The sequence below is a fragment of the Colossoma macropomum genome, unplaced genomic scaffold (assembly GCF_904425465.1).
Source record: "Colossoma macropomum unplaced genomic scaffold, Colossoma_macropomum, whole genome shotgun sequence".
NCBI classification, from domain to species: Eukaryota; Metazoa; Chordata; class Actinopteri; order Characiformes; family Serrasalmidae; genus Colossoma; species Colossoma macropomum.
The window spans coordinates 41,673,537-41,691,611 of NW_023494792.1; the positions used below are offsets into that span (position 1 = coordinate 41,673,537).

General features: G+C 38.8%; 1 protein-coding gene across 1 annotated transcript in view; it reads left to right on the forward strand.

The window, feature by feature from the left end:
• gnai1 (guanine nucleotide binding protein (G protein), alpha inhibiting activity polypeptide 1) overlaps positions 1-8,985 on the forward strand; it is a 37,526-nt gene extending 28,541 nt beyond the window's left edge. Inside the window, exons 8-9 of the mRNA XM_036577225.1 lie at positions 2,129-2,336; positions 5,824-8,985. Of these exons, the coding sequence (XP_036433118.1) occupies positions 2,129-2,319 (191 nt within the window). The 3' untranslated portion in view covers positions 2,320-2,336; positions 5,824-8,985. The remainder of the gene's footprint in view (positions 1-2,128; positions 2,337-5,823) is intronic.
• Positions 8,986-18,075: the final 9,090 nt, after the last annotated feature.

Sequence of the window (18,075 nt, forward strand, 5' to 3'; positions counted from 1 at the left end):
GGGATTCAAGTCAGGACTTTGACTCGGCCACTCCAAAACGTTAATATTGTTTCTTTTAAGCCCTTCAGAGGTGGACTTGCTTTGAATCATTGTCCTGCTGCATAACCCAACTTGAGCTTTAGGTCGCAAACTGATGGATGAGGAATCTCCTTCAGGATTGTCTGATAGAGAGCAGAATTCATGGTTCCAGCAGTTGTGAGAAGTCGTCCAAGATCTGCAGAAGCAAAGCAGCCCCAGACCATCACACTACCACCACGTTTGACTGTTGGTATGATGTTTTTATGGTGAAATGCGGTGTTAGTCCTCCAAAAAGTTCCACCTTTGACTCAGTCCACAGAATATTATCCCAAAAGTCTTGAGGGTCATCTAGATGTTTTTTGGCAAATGCAAGATGAGCCTTTGTTTTCTTTTTGGTCAGCAGTGGTTTGCGTCTTGCAACTGTATGATGAATGCCATTTTTTCCCAGTGTCTTTCTTATTGTGGAATCCTGTACATTAACCTTAACTGAGGTAAGTGAAGCCTGCAGTTCTTAAGATATTCGCCTGGGTTCTATTGTGCCCTCCCCGATGAGTCGTTGATGCGCTCTTGGTTAAATTTTGGTAGGCCGGCCACTCCTGGGAAAGTTCACCACTGATCCACGTTTTCTCCATTTGTGGATAATGGCTCTCACTGTGGGTCACTGGAGACCCAGAGCCTTTGTAACTCTTTCCAGACTGGTAGATTTCAGTGACTTTGTTTCACATCTGTATTTGAATCTCTTTAGAATGTGGCATCATCTTCTAGTCTGCTTCACATTGCAAGACAGGTTCTATTTAAGTGATGTTTAGATTCAACAGGTCTGGCAGTAATTATGTCTGGGGTGTGGCTATTGAAAATTAACCCAACAGTCAATTGAATTTGGTTAACTGGTTGATTTAGTAGCTAAGGGGGCATTTACTTTTTCACATAGGGCCAGGTAGGGTTGAACAGCATTTTTCCTTTAATAAATGAAATCATCATTTAAAAATAGCATTTCTTGTTTACCTGGATTATCGTTCTCTAATATTAAAAGTAGTTTGATGATCTGAAACATTCAAGTGTGACAAATATAGAAGAAAAAATAGAAGAAATTGGGAAGGTTCTTTTTTCATGGCACTGTATATCACTGAAAAGCTTGTTTCCCAGAGATTCTAATTAGGATATTCAAATATGCCTGTTTCCCTTTCACTAACAACAGCATTCAAAGAAATAGTGCATGTTTTTGATATCTCACTTGGTAATGCAGTTTGGAAATATTTTTTTCTCAAAATCAGCTTTTCTTTACATTCAGAGCTAAAAATTCCAGCTTCTACAATGCCTGCATTCTTGAACTATAAACATATTCTGAAGGTTATTACAAAATATTTCCTAATTTACTGCTAATAACTAGACTTATGCTAATACATAAATTATATTCTACAAAGCAAAACAAGATTTTTCTCTGCTGCATTCCATAAAGCTGAAAAAAAGTTGATTTCTGCTGTCCTATTAACTCTTTTCTGTTAGTGACACAGTTAATGCTGTTGTGTTTATTTGAAGTGTAAAGAATGTGATTTAAGAAAAAAAACAGTCAATTTTTTATTTAGGCTGTTTCACAAACTACCTTTCTGAACAAGAAAAAACATTAAGAGGGCAATAAATCACACAAGTAATGCCTTCATGTTACTCTGATGAAACAAAACAAGCTTTTACCTGTCTGAACTGGGCTCTGAAAGAGCTTCACTGGAAAAAATACCGTTCATCCAACAGAAAGGAGACTTTGTGTATCTTTTATACAGTGAGAGAGAACATAGTATCACACAGGAAGGTCATGTTCTACACACTGAAACTGATCATTACATTGTTACAAACAGGGACATGACTGATTTGTCCCTGGCAGCAGGTTTAAACTGTACCAGACTCATGAAGTTCACTAAACTTGAATTTTGCTTGCACTTTTGTCCATTTTTGTTAATACCAGTAGCAGTCAATAGTGTAATTTGTGTAAATTAGGTTTTTGGCTTTTATTGCCTTTATTACAAAGCTAAATTCTGCATAAATAAATTAATAGATATTGACCCACTATGTCTTTAGCTCATTTTAAGTGGTAAAATGACTTTGTGCCCGACAGGCTCCAATACATATGAAGAGGCGGCTGCGTATATCCAGTGTCAGTTTGAGGACCTGAACAAGCGTAAAGACACGAAAGAGATTTACACACACTTCACCTGCGCCACCGACACCAAAAACGTACAGTTCGTCTTCGATGCTGTCACTGATGTCATCATCAAAAACAACCTGAAAGACTGCGGACTCTTCTAGACACTCTTTGGAGTCTGGTGAGACGGTGTGTGTGAGAAAGTGTGGATATGTGTGTCTGTGTGAATCACAACAATTTGATTATGAATCTTTAGGAGACAATTCAACGAACCATGAAAAACTGTGACCAAAATGGATCTCCACTGTCTCATTAGTGTTCTGCTATAGAGGGGGGAACTATATAGTTTACTAAATAGCTGTAAAAATGGTATAAACCTTGATTAGACTACACCTTTATTTCATGGTCCATGACTACAGTAATCTACAGTTACTGTTTCGTGTTTTTTGACACAGCTTCAAATAATAAAGCCTTTCTTCATAGATAAACCTTCAGTCTGAAAGACAAAACGAATGTAGTTCTTAAATGAAGTGCTTGAAGACGGAAAGCAACATGAAATGTTTGGCTAACATAGTTTGGATAGCAAGTATGCTAGCTAGCTAGTTCACTAGCTGTTGTAGCTGAAGATTATTATAGATCACATTTCTTTACAACTGGCTACAACATTATTTGAAGCCAGGTCAAAACCTGCCAGGTTTTTAATAGTGGGATGCTTTTGGGAAGTGTTTTCCTCTAAAGAGACAAAACTAAGCCACAGTGACGTGAAACTCGACTCGACTCGAAACTCCACTCAGACTCTGACCCCAGTGTCCCAGTGCCTAGAGGCTCGACACACACTTCGGAGACTCAACTTGGACTCCAAAGACTCAAGACTAGACTCAAGCCTCCGCTTGCACCTTAACGACACGAGACTCGACTTGAGACTCCACTCAAACATGCACCTCAGAAACCCGAGACTCTGCTTGGACTTGGACACTAGAGACTTGAAACTCAACTCAGACTCAAAACTCCACTTGCACCTTAAAGACACCAGACTCGAGACTCCACTTGGACTTGCACCTCAGAGGCTGGAGTCTCCGCTTGAAATTTGACCTCAGAGACTTAAGACTCCGCTTGGACATGGACACCAGAGACTTGAGACTCAACTCAGACTCGTACCTTAGATACTCGAGACTCTACTCAAACTCACACATCAGAGACTCCATTCAGAGTCAGACCTCAGAAACCTGAGAGTCCTTTTAGGCTTGCGCCTCAAAAACTTAAGACTTCACTTGATATCACACATCAAAGACTTAAGACTTGACCAGATTCATACCTCAGAGACTCAAGACTCCACTCTGACTCAAGTAGACTTGAGACTGCACCTGAACTTGCACATCAGAGACTGCCGAATCCCACTCGGATCCCAGACACTTGAGACTCCACTCGAAATCACTCGTCAGAGACTCAAGACTTGACTCAGACTCACACCTCGGAGACTCGAGACTCAACTCTGACTCAAACCCCAGGGACGCAAGACTGTACCTGGACACGCACATCAGAGACTCGAGGCTCCACTCTGACCCCAGTGTCCCAGTGCCTAGAGGCTCGACACACACTTCAGAGACTCAACTTGGACTCCAAAGACTCAAGACTAGACTCAAGCCTCCGCTTGCACCTTAACAACACGAGACTCGACTTGAGACTCCACTCAGACTTGCACCTTAGAAACCTGAGACTCTGCTTGGACTTGGACACTAGAGACTTGAAACTCAACTCAGACTCAAAACTCCACTTGCACCTTAAAGACACCAGACTCGAGACTCCACTCGGACTTGCACCTCAGAGGCTGGAGTCTCCACTTGAACTTTGACCTCAGAGACTCAAGACTCCACTTGGACGTAGACACCAGAGACTTGAGACTCAACTCAGACTCGTACCTTAGATACTCGAGACTCTACTCAAACTCACACATCAGAGACTCCATTCAGAGTCAGACCTTAGAAACCTGAGAGTCCTCTTAGGCTTGTGCCTCAAAAACTCAAGACTTTACTTGATATCACACATCAAAGACTTAAGACTTGACCAGATTCATACCTCAGAGACTCAAGACTCCACTCTGACTCGAGTAGACTTGAGGCTGCACCTGAACTTGCACATCAGAGACTCCCACTCGGATCCCAGACACTTGAGACTCCACTCGAAATCACTCGTCAGAGACTCAAGACTTGACTCAGACTCACACCTCAGAGACTCGAGACTCAACTCTGACTCAAACCCCAGGGATGCAAGACTGTACCTGGACACCCCTCAGAGACTCGAGGCTCCACTCTGACCGCAGAGACTCAAGATTCCACTCGGACTCACATTTCAACTACTCAAGATTCCACACAGAATCGCACGTCAGAGCCTCGAGACTTAACTCGGTCTTGCACCTCAAAGACACGAGACTTGACTCGTCTCCACTTGGACTCACATTCTGACTTGTACCTCAGAGACTCCAGACTCCACTCGTACTTGCACCTCAGAAACTTGAGACTCGACTCTCGGTCAGACTCTATGAGGAAAATGGACAGCGTACCTAATACTGCTAAAATGAAAATAAGGATCCATTTGGGTCGCATCATATACGCTTATTCCTTAGTGAGTAGCAATCAATGCTAGTAATCTAAGTGTGTGTATATATGTGTGCAAGCTTTAGCTCAGATAAATTATATAGCAAAAATGGATGTTATTTTATTTTTGTTTTCATCTATTTACCACTTTAGATTTCCACCCACGTTAAATAAAAAAGTCACATTGCATTTGCTGTACAGTAGCTATGAGTGTGTGTGTATGTGTGTATTTGTTTTGTGTGTGTGTGTGTGTGTGTGTGTGTGTGTGTGTGTAAGAGAGAAGCATGCGCTGCATTGTTATTTAAATGAAGACATGTTGTTCAGATGTAAGTGGGATTAGTGAGAGTAGTTGAGCACCGTTCTGTTTTCCCTCTGAGAGCTGAACTGAATATCAATGAGGCCGTAATGAACTCTCTTCTTCTCTCATTTCTCTTATCTTTTTGTCTCCTGAATTCTTTTTTTCTCTTCTGTTATCTTGTTTTTTTCTCCATCCCTTTTTCTTCTCATTTTTTCACTCTGTTCTCTTCTCTTTTAAAATTTATCGTCTTTTCACTTCTTTTTCTTCATTTTCTCCTTATTTTCTCTTGTACTTTCTTCATTTCTGTTATCTTCTTTCCTCATTTCCCTTTCTGTTTTCTTAATTCCTCCTCGTCTCTTCTCTTCTCTTCTCTTCTCTTCTCTCATTTTCTTTTCTCAACCTCTTTCCTTTTCTTGAAACCTGTACATACAGATTGTGAGTCAAATGTGAATGAAATTCATTATTCAAATGTGTAATTGATTATTACTTTATGTGAAGTATAACCTAATTACATGTAAAAAGAATAGCAAAAGACATAGATAATTTGTATCACTGATAAAATGTATATCTCCATTTTTGTAATTTGTAATTTTCTGACATAATTTCAAATCGCTGTCTCCCCTTACAGTGTTTCAGAATTTCATGATGAATGGACCAATAGAAGTGCTGCAAAATTCCATTCCATTGAAAGTTGGAATATATGTATAATACCCTCTCTCTCTCTCTCTCTCTCTCTCTCTCTCTCTCTCTCTCTCTCTCTCTCTCTCTCTGTGTAGGTGCAGAATTTGTCCATTTTGATGTGTATTAACGTTGGACTACGGTTCTGAACTTGTGTTTGGAGAGCAATTCTCCTGGACCAGTGCTGTACATTGGGTCTCGTTTGTCCACTTTATTTATGCTTCTGTCTCGGGACATTTTAAACAGTAGCACCTTTAAAAAAAAAGAAAAAAAAAGAAAATCATCAGATGTTTGTACAACTGTTGCTGTCGCAGCCATGTTATGTTTTTCACCACAATTTTTTTTTTTTTTTGGACCAAAGGACCTGCATTTAATCCTACTTTCCTTTTTTGAACAAGGTTCACTTTTGCTGGAAATGTTTTTGTCCCCTGTCCTGGTGGATATTAAGAAAGGAGAGGAGGGTGTTTTTAATCTGTGCAGTTTGTTGGGTTTTGTGCCTTGGCATGTGTTTCTGCAGTGTTTGTCTCATGCTTGAATTTTTGCTTGCTGAATATCTACCAATGTCCCACATGTAAAAAATCCCACTGCGTACTACAACGCAAATCCTTCTCTACATAAAAGTGTGTATGAGCATATATAAGTGTGAATGACTGTATATGAGTGTATAAGAGCGTGTATGAGTACACGACTAGTTAAAAGTTTGAACACACCTATGTATGATTGTATGATTTTCAGTTTTTCTAAAGACATTTTAATCTACAGGCTTATGCTTAAAAGTCTTTAAGTCATTAAGATAAATATTCAAATTGATTTCTATGTATGATTTTTTAAAATCATTTTAAACAATATTTTTATAGTTTTCGTTCATTACTCAGGTGACATTTAGAGTTGGAAAATAGAGTTGGAGCCACAATGATTATATCATCCTAATTACTGTGTGTTTCCTGTTAAAAGTTAATGAGTGGAAAGTTTGTTCTCATCAACGCATTTCAGCCAATCATTGGTATCGTAACGACAAAGGGTGGGGTCTACATAACCCTGTTTGTTAGATGGACAATATTTCTGCCTGAACTTGTTCAATAGGAACTATTTCATAACTATTTCTCATTTTTATGTCTTCAATATTTTTCTAAAATGCAAAAAATAATTAAAAAGAAAGAGAAACCAGTTTTATGAGTAGGTATATCCAAACTTTTGACTGGTGGTGTGTATATGAGTGTGTATGAGTGTGTGTATGTCTATCAGATAGGGCTGGCCTATAATTTGACTACTCAAGTACTCATTTGTCATTGTTGGTATTCGGTTCTTTATTTGGTATCTGGAAGCTTCTTCTTTTTTTTAAAAAAAAATAGAAGTTATTTTTATTATATGAAAAATATATTAATTACAGCCTGTTTAAGTTGAATGCATTATAAATATATGTCAGTTATCCACATCACTTTGCCTCAGCACAACAAACTGCACCACCTTCCACATAGCTGCTGAAGCTATAAGAGCAAAGATGCCTCAGAAATCGCACCTGTGGGATAAGAATAATTATATAAGAAAAATGCTCAGTGCTAGATTTGTGATAAGAGGCTGGTGCACCAGGGAGGCAAAGCAAGTTAGCGATACTTATCCAAGTACTGTGCTGACACCACAGCTGAGTTTAGTACTATCAAATTTCATATGATTGCAAGAGCCGCATCCAGGGTGGTTCTCCTCACATTCAGACCAGCTTGTAGCTCCGAAGTGCCCTCAGTCCTCCGCTCCGCTCTCTGAAGCTCAGCTATGACTGAGCTAAACTAGGCCTGTGTATTGCCTTTATAGCTGCTTTCCATGACAAAGAACGGCAAACTATCCACTTGATAGGATATGATAATAGTAATAATGAACTAAAACAAAACTAAAACCATGATGGTAATAAATGAAATGATTATTCTAATTTATTACACCCTTAGCATCTAGATACGTGACTCATAAACGCCAGAGTCATTGAAGCTGTCTTTGAACGAGAGGGCTACAATCGTAGATTCTATCCTAGGAACATACAGCAGACTATTAAAACATCATTGACATCTACTGAATATATTCTGAACAGCAGTAATGAAGATATTCTAAATTATGTTTAATAGTGAAACGTAAATGTTATTGTTTTTAAGGGGGATTTTGAGTTTTGGAATACTCGATCAGAAATACCTACGAGTATTTGAAGCCTGTAAAATGCTGTTTGGACCGGCCCTTATATAAGAGCTTTAGGAGAGGGTGTATGACTGTACGAGAGTGTGTATGACTGTATGTGAGTGTGTAGACTTATCTGTGAGTGTATGACTGCATGTGTGTGTATTACTGTGTGTATGAGTGCAAATGACTGTATGTGTGTCTATATGACTGAATGTGTGTATGAAATTGTGTATGACTGTAGTTGAATGTATATGTGTGTATGACTATGCAAGTGTGCATGACTGTGTGTAAGTCAATACGACTGTGTGTGAGTGTATAAAAGTGTATAACTAAATGTGTTTGTATGTGAGTGTGTTTGACTGTGAGTGTGTATGACTGTGCGAGTGTGTTTGTGTGTTTGACTGTGTGTATAACTGTGAGTACAAATGGCTGTATATGTGTGTATGACTATGTAAGTGTATATAATTGAGTGTTTGACTGTATGTGAGTGTGTATGACTGTATGTGTGTATAACTGTGAGTGTATATGACTGTGTGTTTGATTGTATGTGCATGTATAACTGTATGTGAGTGTGTATGACTGTAAGTGTATATGATGGTGCAAAGAAAAGACTGGATAGAGTGGATTTGTGTGTGTGTGTATGTGAAAATATATGAAGTGTATATTCTTGTGTGTGTGTCTCATGTTGGAAACTGAGAGATGGTCCCAAGCTCCATGTCTCCATGGCAACAAAACGAGAAAAAGGAGAGCCCATGGTGCTTCAGAAGGAGTGTGTTACTGACAGACGCTGAGAGATTTGAGGAGTGTGTGTGTGTGTGTGTGTGTGTGTGTGTGTGTGTGTGTGTGTGTATGTGTGCGTCTGTGTGCGTATGTGCACATCTCCATCCCAGTGGCCACAGCTAGCCGCCATCTCACACACTCACGCACATGCATACAGATACTGCTAAAGGACCTGCAAAGGCTTTCAAGTGAAGATGATGATAATGTTGAGGATTATAACTGCCACCACTGTCTGTGTGTTCACTCTGTGTGAAAACATTTGGAAACATTTGTACACTCATGTCCCTTATTTTGCTAATAAAAAGCATTTGCAACCACCTTGTCTTTCATGGGCCTTTATCCTGCCAGTTTTACAGCAAGCCTATAATCTAACATACATACACATATATTTAATGTATCTAATGTGTCGTACCGCACAACTTTATGGGATATGACACTGAAGTGGTGTCGTGAATGTTAATGCTTTATTTGTTAATGCTTTTTTTCAAACATTATGAAAAATTGTGTTCATTGATATATTGTTTTAAAATTCTTTTTTATGAATACATTTGACATGAATTACAGGCTAATGTGTAGCTATACTTTTACAGATATGTAAAAGTACAGGAGATTACTGTATTGTAATTTCAGCTTTTTATTTATTATAAGCGCACAGCAGAATTCAGCTACATCAAAGTAATCTTGTGGTCCGAGTGGCTGTGAAGTCACAGTATAATGTTACTATTTTACTGTGATTTATTCTTAGTTCAGTGAATTAGTGGGAAAATTATGCAACTTGTAGCCAGTAATTTACTGTATTTTTTCTAAGTGTGGGTACACAGCATGAAGAAAGCCTAGCTGACATTTCAATCCTAAAAGTCTATAGTGTTTTTAAACCACTTTGTGCTGAAGCTTTAAGTTCGCTAATAAATTTTGATATTTAAGCTTTAGAATTTTTCCTTTTTGCCCATTTAAGATCTTAGTTTTTCTAAGTTTGCCTTGTTTTTGCTGTTTAGGTTACTTTAACCACTTTTAGTAGTTGGTAATGAGTTGATTCAGATGCCTTGAAGCAGGAAAACACTACAATGATCAGGGCGGGAGGACTGCTAGAGCCGAATTGGGAAACACTGGCACAAACTGAAGGACTGGAACTGTGTGAATAGGAAGTTCCTAAAGCTGATCAGCTTATTCTCACATGGCTTGCTAATGGACAGAGGCTTAGCACTCTTGCTAACAATGGAGTTATGAATAGACTGAGGAAATTGGCCAGAACAGGACGACTATATTTAGAGACAAGGGCCCTTATTCATCAAGGCTGCGTGGTCAAATCTGCCAACGGTTTCACTGACAGTGAGGCGTGACTGTACAATCAAACTCATGTCTGGTATGAGAACGTATATTTTTAGGGTAGTGCTTTACCAAACTGGAAAATGCTTGATTTGTGGTCAGATTGTGGTAATTGTGTGCACAACAGTCTTTGTTCTGCTTTAATATTTGCAAAACACCAAGCATAAACAAGAGACGGTATAATACCATTCATATCAGCTGGTTATGTGAATATGACTGTGTGTGTGTGTGTGTGTGTGTGTGTGTGTGTGTGTGTGTGTGTGTGTGTGTGTGTGTGTTGGATAAGTGAAGAAACATGTCTGGCACATTTGATGTTTTTTATAATAAATAGCTAAGAGTGTTAAATGCAAACAACACATACAGCAGTGCCACAACACTGATAACACTGAAGCCCCCCTCCACCCCCACAACACACAGTGATGACACACCAATAAAAGCGCTATTGTTCTGTGTCTCTGGATCTAACAAACAAACAAAGTCCAGTCTCATCTTCTCCAAAGGGTTTGTATCATTTCTTTATTTTCTCTCTATCATCTTTCCATTAATTTCTAAAAATACTGCTTGTATCTTCAAGACGTCCTTCATTTTTCCTCTTTTCCACGCAGCAAATTCCTACATCCTTATGCACATAAACACAGACTGTCCACCTACGAGAGAGAGAGAGAGAGAGAGAGAGAGAGAGAGAGAGAGAGAGAGGAGAGGAAGTGAGAAAGAAGAGAGTAAGAAAGGAAAGAGAAAAGGAGAGAAGGAAAAAGGGAGAAATAAGATAATGAGAGAAGGAGAGAAAGAAAAAAGAAGGAGAGAAAGAAAATGAAAGTGGGGGAGAGAGAGAACAAAGGGGAAGAGAGAAAGATACAGAAAGAGGTAGAGAGACAAAAACAGACAGTGAGAGATAGGAAGAGAGAAACAGAAGAAAGAAAAGAGAAAGAGGTAGAAAGAGAAAGAAAAGAAAGGAAGGGAGGCAGTGAGAAAAAAGGCAGAGACAAGAAAAAGAAGAGAGAGAAAAGACAGGAAAAACAAACAAAAAGATAGTGAGAGAAAGAGAGACGGAAAGAAAGAAAAGGAGACAGAGGGACAGACAGACAGAGACAGAGAAGAAAGAGAAAAGAGAGAGAGGTAGAAAGAGAAAGAGGAAGGGAGACTGTAAGAACAACAGAAGAAACACACAGAGAGAGAGAGAGAGAGAGGAGAGAGAGAGAGAGCATTTCCTATTAGAAATACAGTGGAGGTGACAAGCCAACTGTTTTAAAGGCCAAATCTGCAGTTAGGTTTAGTGACCTGAACACTGCTTGACTCACGGTATGAGTCTAATTTGTCTTGGAGCATTTTAATTATATCACATTTAACCTCTGCTTCTGTCTGCTGTGATGGAGCTCTTCACTTAAAGAGCTAGTGACTCTCATAAATAACAACCGGTGGGCAACTAATAACATACTGGCCTTAAGTGAAATATCACAGTTCTGTTTCCTGCTTTCACGCTGCTCATCATCAAAAAGCTGAAATACGAGTTAGTTGTATTCATTTAATTGATATTTCAGTGAAAATGTGAATTTACAGAGCCCCCTTGCCCCCACCCCCTTTTACCTTGAATGTAGTCGGTCAGCCAGTGTTTGATGTTTGGTGTCTGCTTCTTCAGTTTGGCACTAGAGTGATGGGTGATGAAACAAAAACGGACATGCTTCTACATTAACACGAGGTGTTTGTTGACTGTAAATCTGTTGTGGGCTGCTGTAGTGTCTCTAAATGTGATGCAGAGGGGTTTACTGTGCTCTTTAACCAAATGTGGAGGACAACACGCATTAGCCTTTCCATTTGTTCCCCACTGACTCAGTTAACTGTAATCAGTATTGATCCGCTCAATCAATGGCACTTTGGACTATTGAGACAATAATGCTTCCACTGTCACTGACTAATGCACCCATAAATATATACTGTTAGTGTTGCAGTGGATGTATCTATATAAACATCTATATGATTATTTACCATCATATGCACAAATTTGGGCACCCTTTGTCAAATTACATGTTTTGTTGATTTTCTAAGTGAAAATTTAAGTTGACACATCCTCTACAGAGAACACACTTCTGCTCATTTTAATGCACAATTAACATATTGCCGGGAAAAATTAAAACATAAAATGTGGCCTGTGCAAATGTCATGGCACATTTTATATTGTATGTTTATTTTTTTCCCTCATATGTTAATCTCAGCATATAAATAGAAATTGCACACTAAAATGTATAGAATAGCGCCAGTATGTTCTCTGTAGAGGGTGTGTTAACTTATTTTCATGTGGAGAATCAACAAAACATGTAATTTGACTAGAGGTGTTCAAAGTTTTGAATACAGCTGTATCTATAGATACATCTATATAAACATATTTTCAAATGTTATGATAATATAGATTAATAAACATGTAGATGAACAAACAATAATATAGAGGTACAGATGCCCCATCTTTCTCTCTCTCTTTCTCTTTTCTTTTGCCCTCCCTTCTCCTCCACAATTTTTTCCTTTCTTTCTTTGTTTCTTCCTTCTTCTTTCTTTAACTCTCTCTTATCTTTATGTCTCTCTTTCTTCCTTATGGTGCCTCTCTCTCTCTCTCTCTCTCTCTCTCTCTCTCTCTCTTTCTCTCTCTCTAGAATCCCCTTGCTTTCATCTCCACATGCTGCTCTGTGATGTCATCAGCTCCGGATGCCATGGTAACAGAGAGAGAGGTATTCCTTTGCTCTGCAGTGGGCTGTTATTAATAGCTCCTAATGTTTGTACCTTTGGATGGTGTGTTAGCATAGCCACATTACACAGCTAATCTCTTCCTTCACATGCACACGCACACACACACACACACACACACACACACACACACACACACACACACACTCAGACCTGCGGCAGGTGAACACTCATGCTGAGCTTTTTTTAGGAAAGCGTGATGTTGAATGATGATCTTTCCTTTCTTCCAAGAAAACTGCTTTTTTCAAAATGCTTTTTTAATTTTCCTACAGCTGATACAGCCTCTCTCTCACACAGTCCATCTCTCTCTTTCTGTCTGGTACTTCTCCCACTCTCTCTCTCTCCCTATATATATATATATATATATATATATATGGTAACACTTTCTATGAATGTCACCTTTGTAAGCATCTATAAACACATTCATAACTGTTATAATGCATTTATAAGACACTATAAACATAGCTATAAATATTTATAAAAATGCATTATACATTATAGCCATGCTTATTATGCATACTTAAGGATTTACTGAAACACTAAAACATACACAATAAAGCACATTACAGGCTTCAAATGTCAGATTTTAAACTAGAGCTGCCATCAGTGTTGTACCCAATGTGGGAAGGTCAATCTACACCACCGTTAGCTTGGTATTTGTCTTTACTTTACACTCTCCAAGCTGGGACTGACTTCTTTGGCACTGACATTACAACACTATTTATAAAGCATTATATTAACAATTCATAATGTATAATAAACATGGCTATAAAGTGTAATTCAGTGTAATTCTTTTTTATAAATATTTATAACCATGTTATAAATGTTTATAGATGCTTACAAAGGTGACATCCATTGAAAGTGTTACCATATATATATATATATATATATATATATATACAAACAAAATTATTGGGACACACTTCTTGATCATTGAATTTAGGTGTTTCATTCAGTCCCACTGTAACAGGTGTATAAAATCAAGCACCTAGCCATGCAGTGAGTTCACTGAATTTGAGCCTGGTACTGTAATAGGAAGCCACCGTTGCAACAAGTTGCAAAGTTTCTTCCCCCCCTAGATATTCCACAATTAACTGTGAGAGGTATTATTGAAAAGTAGAAGCGTTTAGGAACCACAGCAACTCAACCATGAAGTGTGAGACCATGTAAAGTTACAGAGCAGGGTTGTCGAGTGCTGCATAAAAGTTGCCTGCAGAGTCCCAAACCTCCTCTGGCATTAACATCAGCACAAAATCTGTCTACCAGGAGCTTCATGCCATGATTTTCCATGGCAGAGCAGCTGCATGCAAGCCTTGCAACACCAAGCACAGTGCCAAGCGTCAGATGGAGTGGTGTAAAGCACACCACCACCGGACTCTAGAGCAGTGGAAACGTATTCTGTGGAGTGAGGAATCACGCTTCTCTGTCTGTCAGTCTGATGGACGAGTCTGGGTTTGCAGAATGCTAGTAGAACGTTACCTGCCTGACTGCATTGTGCCAGCTGTAAGGTTCGGTGGAAGGGGGATAATGCTATAGGGTTGTTTATCAGGGGTTGGTGCAGGGCCCTTAGTTCCAGTGAGGGAAATCTTAATGCTTCAGTACCAAGACATTTTTCTGTTCCAGCATGACTGAACCTCAGGGCACAAAGCAAGGACCACAAAGGCATGGCTGTGTGAGTTTGGTGTGGAAGAACTTGTCTGGCCTGCACAGAGCCCTGACCTCAACCCCATCGAACACCTTTAGGGTGAAAGAGAACGAAGACTGCAAGCCAGGCCCTCTTTTCCAACATCAGTGTCTGACCTCACAAATGCTCTTCTGGATGAATGAGCAAAAATTCCCACAGACACACTCCAAAATCTTGTAGAAAGCTTCCCAGAAGAGTACAAGCTGTTATAGCTGCAAAGACAGGACTAACTCCATATGGAGTTGGAGTTGGTTTTGGAGTTGTTCCCACAAAGCCTATGGATTTAGAATGGGATGTCATAAAAACTCCTGTAGGTGTAATGTGTAGGTGTATTTATGCACCTACACGTTATATATATACACCTACCTACACACACACACACACACACACACACACACACACACACATATATATATATATGTATATAAAATAAAGTAGGTTTTTTCCTTCTCCTTTAAAAAGTTACCATTTTGGAGAAATGAGGTTTTCTTCCAACAACAGTGATATACAGCGTGTCCCAAAAAAATTGACATCATTTCATAGTCTAATAACATAGTCAATTCTCCCTCAGATGATCTCAAATTTTAACAAAATGTGTAAAAACTAACCAAGTTTAATTTTTAATGGTTTTTTTTTAGGTTGAAGAATGGCGTTCACTAGAAATGAAAAGGCATTTTGTGTGTTAGAATATGCTCAAACACAGTCAAACAAGAGTGTGCAGCGTGTATTTTCGAGAAAATTCAATAAAGATGCACCAACTGGAAAGGAGATTTGGACATGGCACCAAAAATTAAAAAAAGAAGGCTGTCTGTGCAGGAGAAAGGGGTCTAGACGACCACCAGTATCGGAAGATATTACATTTGTGAAGCTGTGAAATCGGTTATAAAATCTACATCCCTCTGAATCTCTTGTTTGAATTTTGATAAATAAATCTTGTATTGTTCAACATGAAGCCTATTTAATTTTGTTTTCCTAGGACATGTAGTTACTCAGATATTCACATCTCAAATGATGCCAATTTTTTTGGGACACCCTGTATATATATAGGGCTTTTTTGAAGAAATATATAATTTATAATATAATAATAACTTATAATTTCTGGGAACTAAAACAATGCATATCTGTAATATTTAGTTCAATTTCATTTAAAGGAATCATTAAAGTACTGTAGTATTGCCCTTATTTCTTATTTATTTTACCCTAAATTGAGTGTATTTGGAAATTATTTAGAGAGTATTCTGCAGACAAAAGTGTTTTTTTTTATTAATTAGTCCACTGGTTAATTTTAATAATTTACATGTGCCGAACAGTTGCACATGAATCAAATGTTACACATACAACTGCTTATTTCAGTTTATTTACTTTTTCAAGAATTGTGTTGAATTTTTTTCTTGTGCAACCAACTGACACATTTGAATCACAAATTTTAAGCAGTTTTTCATTTAAATTTAATCTATTTCTTTCAGTATATTTGTGTGGAGTTAATGTTTCAATGAGAAACAAGGTAGAGAAACGCTTTGAGGATAATCAGACTGATGCTGTTCTTTATCCTTCTGACAGAAAATGCAGGAAATGTGGTGAAGCAATTGAGACAAACTAATGAAAAAAACCTGTTGCCCACCAGACAAGATTTTGGAATGTCCACTGTAAAAACCAAATGTTGCAGACCACTTATCATCATCTCCCCCAAGAGCGTTCTCCATCTAGCATGGGACCAAATTCATATCAGAGTCACAGAGTTGTTTCTTCATCCTTAACCCTTTGGAGAGCATATCAACCACAGTCCACCATCAGCGCTGCTTGTTTACACATTGAGGGACTGAAATAGCAGATCAGTCCTCCAGCGTATCCCGGTAACACCTTACACTGTCCACAGAGATAAGAAGCTAATGAGTCCTGCAAGGAAACCTACACTCAGAATAGCAGTGGTTGTAGGCCAGGATTGGAGCTTTTTCACCATTAGTGGGCTCAGTGAGTGGATTTCATTGAGGTGTGTGACGTGTGTTTGTTGAATAGCCAGTATGATGTGTTCTTTGAGTTGTTTGTTGGTTCTGGTGTGCCAGCGGCGCTCTCCTCCGTAGGCGGTGGTGAAAGAGCATTTGAATGAATCATTTGATGCCTGGCCTACATTTTCAAATCAACACCATATTGTGACAAAGACTCCATTTACAGGCCGTAGCAAGCACCCCACAGGACAATCATACATCAGATATTTAGGAACAACCTCGTGATTTAAAGTTTGCTCAGAAGCTGAACAAAGACGCTGCTCAGATGCTCAGTGTAGTGATTTTTAGCTGTATTTGATGTGAATGAATAGCACTTTCAGAAAAAATCTCCATTCAGTGGCCCGCAAGTGGAAAAAGGAGGTTTCAGAGTTCCGAATCGATAGACATGTTTGGTGTCTGGAATTTCCTTCATTAGTTTTGCACTGGAGCTATGAGGCTAATGTAGCTAACATGGGGTTAACTCTTCCAGGTTTCCTGAATATATCCATGTTATGTTTGCAATCTTTTTTAGTTGTGTATACAGTGTCTAATGGACATTTAGGCTACTTCTTGTGTTTGTGAGTGATTTTGAGTTCTAAAGTCAATGAAAACAACTCTGCAACTCTGACATTCACCACATACTTCCTCATCACAATGACTCTTCATGACTGTAAAAGGATTCAGCAACAGGAAAGTACCCACCGCAGGAATGGCTTCATGATGGTGATGAATTCAGCATAATGCAGCAGCACCTGAACACAGTCCAAATGAACATCTGTGGGATGAGCTGGAACAAGCTGTTTGGAGAAAAGATCCAGTACCAACCAATGGCACAACAGAGCTGGTTTGAAGTGAGACTTCTGTGGAGATGCAGAATGCAGATAGATAGATAGATAGATAGATAGATAGATAGATAGATAGATAGATAGATAGATAGACAAACAGACACATAGACAGACAGACTGGTGGACAGACAGCTTAAATAGTGTATATATATAAAAACTGTCAGTGGACAGACAGTATATTTTTATGTAAATGCCAAATGTAGGTAGATAGATAGATAGATAGATAGATAGATAGATAGATAGATAGATAGATAGATAGATTTACAAGGTGCCTTTTCTCTATTTTAAATAATTAAAGAGAGCTACACAGGGTGTCAGTGTCAATTCATTTTTAACTTCTCTCCATGATGTTTCCTAGAATTCAGCAAATTACTTTGCTGCTGAAGGCCACCACACACTGGACGCGCCATATCGCATGGCACAGTGTCATGTAGCCGAGAACAGAATGCCAGCAGGGAGAGCCTACAAACACCAGGTCGAAGTTAATTTTAATCCTTTACTCATATAAGTTGCTTGAAATGGAGCGTTCAGCATCACGTATCACTCTTGGTTCCTGTTTACTACCTCTGAAAGATACAAGCTAAAAAAGGCTAGAATAGTAAAGTTAGCTGAGGTAACTTATCATTAGCATCTGTCTGTTTACCTAAAACGCTGACTACTGGAGTTGCAATACCACCGCATGTCAATGCGAGTGCCGGCGCTGGTGTGTGGACCTTCAATAAAAACAAAGTTTTCGAATTTTTGTACACTGAACGTCCAGTGAACGCTGGAGTTAACTGTCTCACTAGCACTTGGCATTGTTATGTTGGAGCTGAGGTGTTTTTTTTTAGCTCC